The 7,067-nt window shown below is 35.1% G+C and overlaps 1 protein-coding gene across 1 annotated transcript; it reads right to left on the bottom strand.

Annotated features, from left to right (window-relative positions):
• Positions 1 to 390: 390 nt before the first annotated feature.
• On the bottom strand, positions 391 to 6,331 carry LOC115446407 (importin subunit alpha-5). Its single transcript, XM_030173061.2, has 11 exons — positions 6,126 to 6,331; positions 4,864 to 5,011; positions 4,322 to 4,469; positions 3,947 to 4,028; positions 3,444 to 3,661; positions 3,025 to 3,116; positions 2,672 to 2,850; positions 1,992 to 2,185; positions 1,529 to 1,700; positions 1,226 to 1,327; positions 391 to 1,035 (listed from the first exon to the last, which is right to left on the bottom strand). Exons 1-11 carry the CDS (start codon positions 6,183 to 6,185, stop codon positions 907 to 909), a joined length of 1,524 nt encoding a protein of 507 aa, XP_030028921.2. The 5' UTR covers positions 6,186 to 6,331; the 3' UTR covers positions 391 to 906.
• Between the last annotated feature and the right edge of the window lie 736 nt (positions 6,332 to 7,067).

Raw genomic sequence — 7,067 nt, 5'->3', positions numbered from 1 at the left:
GCTAATGTCCATTAGAGAGCAAAATTATTATTTCTTCATCTTTTATAAGCTTACATAATTTCTTTTTTTTTTTGCTACAAAATGAAAAATTCTTGAATTACATAAAACGTTGTCTAGCATAAAATTTATCTTATTTTCACTTTAAACATCTCCCCTGTAAAGTTAAAATTTCCAAGTTAGCGTAGTGTTAATTGCAACTGTCAATATGACAATCAATATTTTAACCGATGGTTAGCGTATAGGAGTGTTTAAAGTGTGACAGTTTTATCTGTATCTAAATAAGAATTCAGTTTCAAACGGGTAAATATTCACCATTTCAAACATGGCCCTTTTTGTAAAATTGTCTCCAAGATAATTTGCTTAGGTATTAATAGAAAATAAAACAATAAAAAAAATAAACATGTTTATTAAAAAATTAGAAGGCAACAAGTATCACAAATCAGTCAGAGATAAAACTTGGACCAACACGTATTACTTAGTTCAGTGGCCTGACATTAGAAATAGAAGCCAAAGTAATGTACATGTAATAATAATTAATTATTCCATAGTTTTATATCTCTTTAATTTCAAGACCAGCTTGATATTACAATTATTTGTGTAACATTATCTGTGGCAGGCTCTTAGTCCTAAATTAATACTAAAGAGAAAATTATATTTTGTTATCATGATTTCTAATGATTTATAATTTTTTATTGACAAGCCTAAGTACCTGTCGTTATCTTTTGGAGTGTGTCCATGAACAATAACTCTTTTCGAGGCTTTTAATTAAATTATTACTGTGTGACTAAACTATTAAATCTTGGCCTACAAAGATTCAGGCTCTGCTTTCATACAGAAATAGATGAATAACAGACCTACAACTCAGTACAAATAGTCGAAGGTAGGGCCTATTCTGGAGTTACACCATTAAAAGTTAATATTTGGGTTAGCATTAATGCCGAACTGATATTCTTCCTCAGTCTGTTCAGGTTGGGCAGTCGCATCCTCTTGTTCGGCGAAATATGTGTCTAATATGTGAAGAGTTTTTCTATATACCTGTAAAATAGTTTTCTTTTTGTAGATTTACAACATAAATGGTCATAATTGAAAAAAAATATTGAGTTTCTAATGCCATGCATTGTGTTATAAAAACCCATATAAGTTTTGCCCAATTTTAGAAACAAATTAGTATTTTCTAGTCCATATTTCACATAATATGTATAATTGAGTAGTAGCATGTACCAACCTGTTCATTCTCATGCTGCTGTAGATTTTCGATTTGATCTAAAGCACCAATCTCTTCCAATTTGAGGCACATTGCTTCCAAGTGACCGAATTTAGCTGCCGCCTGGATAAATAAAAAAAAATAGAAGTCAAACAGATATTTCACTGCTTGAAGCAAAGAATAAATATGAAAACAAATTACACACTTTGATTGATATTATCGTGACTTACTATGGGTGTGTGAGCTGTGGTAGTGTTCTGTTTGTTTTATTAACTGACTTACATTTGCAGATGATAAGTAATAATCATAATTAGTGTTTCATACCTGCAATAAGTGCGTAATACCGTCCAGAACGACGGTGACGGCGCGGGTGTCACGTGCGTGCAACAGCGCGCAGTACGGTTGCAGTATACCACTGCTAAACAGAGCGTCCAGTTGCTGACGCGTTCCACCCAAACAGAGATTTGTTACAGCCCATGCTGCTTCTTTTTGACACCTAGAAATTATGTTCTATTAATAACAACATTTGAATGTTTTTCCATAATAGTTGCGTTGTGCACATTACATAATCAAAGTATCCTATATAACCCAACACTTCCTCTATCTGTATGCCAATTAACTTATCAGTTCAGATGTTTGTTTTTACCACTAATACAACTACGAATATCGTCACAGATCTTTCACTCTACATCTTACCATTTTCTTTGAAAGTTCACCTTTTATGGCTCAATCAGAATCTTTTAAGTTCCAACAGAACCCTAAAATCCAAGTTTTAAACATCACTCACTTAATATCCTTGCTAGTGATAACATGACACAGATGGGGCAGCAAGCCGGCGTCTACCGCGCGCTGTATCTGCGGCTGCGTGCCCGCGAGCACGTTGCTGGCCGCCCACGCCGCCTCCTTCATCAGAGACGGCTTCCCGCAGCGCAGGAGCGTCATTATGTGCTCCAGGCAGCCCGCGTCCAGACAGCGATCAGTCTGATGACAGAATTATATTTAAACTCACTTAAATCGACTTCGTTGGCTATGTTTGTTAATAGTTGCATTTGTTAATTTTTACTCTTTACTAGATGTTTTCAAAAGTCTTTCCTGTAAAAGTTAATCAAACTCGAAGCGGAACCGATACGACGCTATCATCTATTTAAAAACTCCATTGCTTCTCATGAGAACAAAATAGTCTACAATAATCCAGGATGTGGTCTATACATGTGCTATATTTTATCCAAATCTGTTTAGCCGTTTCTTACAAATATCTTCACTAACTTTCGAATTTATATTATTAGTAAGAATAATAATTGGTAAGAAAGATCTTTATAATGAACAGTCTTTTCATAAGAGTTAGGAATTTAACAGAAATGATTATCATTTCCATCAGGCGCTGAGGCGATGCAATTGCGACGAATTAATTTCAAGTAAAATGGTCATATAGTATGCTGATCATGTGATCAGTAATAAAGTTGATACCTGTTCATCAGAGCCAGTGAGCATGTTCCCGATGGACCTCAAAGCTGGTGTCCTCACAGCAGGAGAATTGTGCTCCAGAAGCTTTACCAGTCGCATGAGGAGCTTGGGCGTCGCCTGCACCGCCTCGATGCGGTCGTTAGGGCCATCAGTCAGGTACGAGAGAGCCCAGCAGGCATCAGCTGTGCAAGATTTTAGTGTGAACACATTTTTTTGTAATTACAAAGATAATGTGGAATAAAGGTGTCTCACAAGGAAATATAATTTATAATGCTTATTAATATTTAATAATGATCCAGAGCATGCAATATGCTTGAAATGGGGTTGTGCTTTCAAACTATTTTAAGTTCACATACCCAATACATCATGGTCAGCTGTCTCCAAAAGCTCAGACACATACGGCAAAGCTGGCGCCACCATGTCGAATTTCACTAATGGATTCTTGTTTCTATAACAAATAATCATTGTTTAGTGAATAGTACTCAGTTAGTAATAGTGCCTAAAATTATTACGACTTTTAGTTGCCAATATATTCAAGAAAATGCTTAGGAGTAACTAGATAACACTGTTAACTAGTCTCTATGTAATAAAAGGGGTCTGATATAAAAAGGAACGGAAGTTTCACAGTTAGCCTTAGCTACCATTCATTTAATAAAGTTTTCCCTAGTTTTGACCTTATTTTATGATCAGGCAAACATTCAGGATATATTTTAATAAAATCATCTTTTAATATGTTGCATACTACTAACAATTTGGACGACATTTGTTCTGTTACCTGCAGAGGTTGCTATAGGTCCACACGGCAGTGCGCAGTTGGCTGGCGGGCGTGGTGGTCGTGAGCAGCGGCAGCAGCGCTGGCAGCACGCCCGCGTCCAACACCAGGTCGCGGGTCCCGGGTCCATCGCCCGCGATGTTCCCCAGCGCCCAAGCACTCTGCTCGCCCACTACCCCGCCGCGGGCGAGGAGTGTGATCAGTTTGGGCACTGCCCCACCCTAGGAAGACAAATATTTGGTTATTTCTCGAGGTTTTTCTGACTGAATATAATTGCCCAATGATAAGTTGTTTTCTGAATAAAAGACGAAACATATAGGATGTTTCGTAAAAACTTCTGGCCTTACAATACAATATGCATGTAAGGTAAAACTATGAAGTTGGAAAGCACTTGCAGAGGGCAGTACTGCACTTGTTAACCCAAGATAAAGAGATTAAAGGCATGATGAGCTTACACAGGTATCTGAACATCGTCATTAGCTCTTTTGTATTAGTAGGATACTTACATCTACTACAGACATTGTGTGGTCGTGAGTCCCTGATGCTATGTTGGTCAGCGCCCATGCTGCTTCAAACTGAAGATCCGAACTGAGGAAAAATTAAGTAAAAACTGTAGAATGATAATTGCAAGTGGATACTCTACCATGAGTGGGTCACATATAGATGGACTAGAAGCTGTTATATTGAGATTCATTCTGGTAGTAACATGCCAAGCCAGGCAAACCTTTTACTTTTCCAAACCTTAGTGCACCTTAACAGTCATAAAAACAGTTAAAGCTATGGTGTAGTCAATAGTATAAGTAGTAGTCATACAAGTGTTATTTAGAAATAATAATCATTATATACAATGATAATCATCAAGTAAATACATGCATACTTACCAATCATCTCTATCTAGAGCTTCTACCAATGGCTTGATGACTCCAGCCTCCACCATGACTGTGATGGGCGGGTTCTGTTCCCGGGAGAGCATGCGGCGAGCGGCGCGCGCTGATAGCGTCTTCGTTGGTAGGTCATTGGATTTGAGACCTAGATGCCATTGGAGATTAATTTTGTGCAGTAGTATTTTTTGTACTGATATTTTATTTATAAACATTAAAAAAATTAGTAAGAAATTGAATAAAACTATGTTTTGTGCTAGCTAGCACTCTATTAGTGTAATCAAAGAGCTGGAAGACACTTTTGGAAATGTGTTTGATGCAATGTAAAACATTGTTTAAAAATGTATTTAGTTATACAGTAGTTATATAGCTGAATATGATAATGCTGACCTTTTATCAACTAATTAAAATTAGTCACTAGACATGATAAAAACATGGATCGTGGAAACACTACCAAACTTTATGAAGATAAAATATTAGGTTGGAAATGTATTGTGCTTCTTATAATTATCCAGTGGCACCTATTTATACCTATGCCTTACCTTGTACAATATCAGCAGGAGACACTGGCTTTTCAGGCTCAATCTCGTCCCCTGCCTCAGGGGAGAGTGCCCTGCGCTTGAGGAGCTGCTCATCTCGAGCTTGCTTGCGCAGAGCTACGCTGAGTTCCGCGCGTTTGCGGCGGAGTTCCTAGAATTATATTAATACTGTATTCACTTGAATATATTTAAGTGTAATCCTATAAAGGTTTGACACCAGGTCCAGAGCCTGAGTTTTTTTTACATTGCACAGCATAGTAGCTTAATTATACCAGATTTTATGTGAGATGAAACCCAAACACAATGGCAGCAAGCAAGAGGTAAGAATATCTTTGATAGTCAGCTCAATTATGCTGACCTGCCTAATTACTTCTTCACACTCTGGCTCACCTCAGCCAAGAAGGACCCCATAATAGTAAAAACTAATAAACTAAGCTAAATATTTTTCATAACATGAATAGAAAAGTGTAGAGACTAGCCCACTTACGCGAGATAAATGCAGATAATAATAATAAACTTTCTATAGTGTTAAACATTGGGTAGGTGGCTTGAATGCTACGAATTTTCGGAGTAAAACAAACAAGTGGATGATACTTATTACTGAACTCTACGATAGAATAATTGAATTGTGAACCCTCAGGGTACATAGTTAGTGAGGTCGTAGGTCATAATCTCGAATTATATGAATGTTAAAAAGTGTTTATTGAAAATTATACAGTGCAATGTAGACTATTATAACTGTGCATCAATCACTTTTATTAAAAAAAAAAAAAAAACTTCTATCAAAGTTATTATAAAACAATAATTATAAGATTCGAATAATTATCTACTTTTAAAACAAATGAATCCTCATTTGTTTTAAAAGTTGTTAACTCTTTTCGAACTTTAGTTTTGGCCGTCACCACGTGTGCATTTTGGTCATAATGATAGTTATAATTATTCCATAAACACTGCTCAGCTGCTGTGACTTATATAACTACAAAGAGAATATACTAACACTCCGTTAATTTAACTAGGCAAGTACGATTATCAAGACAATGGTTATATCGTGGATTAAAAATGGAGTCTGAATTATTGACATGAACTTATTATTTTTTACCTAATATGAAAATAACAAAGACTAACTTATAACAGTTATTCCGTTTGTTTTATATTATTTATATTTTAGCATTGAATATAAAGATTAAAGGATCTAAGGCTGAAGGAGTGCCGTTAACAAATTTCTCATTGTTCATGCATTATAATGGAAACAAAAGACGACTTACAGTAGTTCCATGGCCAGCATTCTTGTACGATGCTAATCTGGATGAAGTTCTTTCAGCCATGATTTAAGGGAATAAAAATTAAAAATTATCACAGAATTTACAATAGCCAACTCACACTTCTCGGAACAATTTGAATTTTTGAACATAAACGGCTGCTGGCAGTCGATCCGCCACCCGGCTACTTATTTGTGTTGCCAGTTAGTAAAATTATAAGAAAATACTATAAAATTGGAATAATAAGAATTACAAACTGAAATTAAGTACCTACTATGCTTCAAATACATATTATGTATTTGTGGAAGTAAAGGTAGTATCCAGCAAATTATAGTATTGGTAAGTAAAACTAGTTTAAAAAGTTTCCATATTCTAAAATCTTCGAAATATAATTAACATCTTGACAACAATTTATTACGCGATATGGGACTATAGAATATTTTTAGATAAAATATTATAATATCAAAATACGTCGAAAAATAATGTAGACAATTATGGAATACTTACTATAATTTGTTTAACCCATTATTAATCAAATTATCAAAAATTTATATTGCACGAGTTCTACGCGATTAGTTAAAAAGAACTATATTGTTAATAAATAACATAATTATTATAAAATAATACGTATAATATTTTAAATTGTTATTGCACGTAAAATAATGTAAATATTCACGTTTCTGAACTAAGATTCTGACAGCTGATTATGACAGCTCATATGATTCAGGGTTACCAGACTGAGTTTAATCTAGGTCATTACCGGAATTATAAAATTAAGTGGCCCGGACGATTGTATCATGTAGATGATTTTCCTCAAACTGGATACAAAATTAATTTACCTATTTTGTAAACTTATGTAGTATATCAACTCACTAATTGAAAAATAACGTATTAAGGAGAGAAATATTGTAACTTCGAGATAAATTAAGATCTCATCAGGTAAACAAT

The sequence above is a fragment of the Manduca sexta genome, chromosome 28, assembly GCF_014839805.1.
Source record: "Manduca sexta isolate Smith_Timp_Sample1 chromosome 28, JHU_Msex_v1.0, whole genome shotgun sequence".
NCBI classification, from domain to species: domain Eukaryota; kingdom Metazoa; phylum Arthropoda; class Insecta; order Lepidoptera; family Sphingidae; genus Manduca; species Manduca sexta.
The sequence above is the reverse complement of the archived record's forward strand: the minus strand, read 5'-3'. Positions and strand labels throughout refer to the sequence as shown.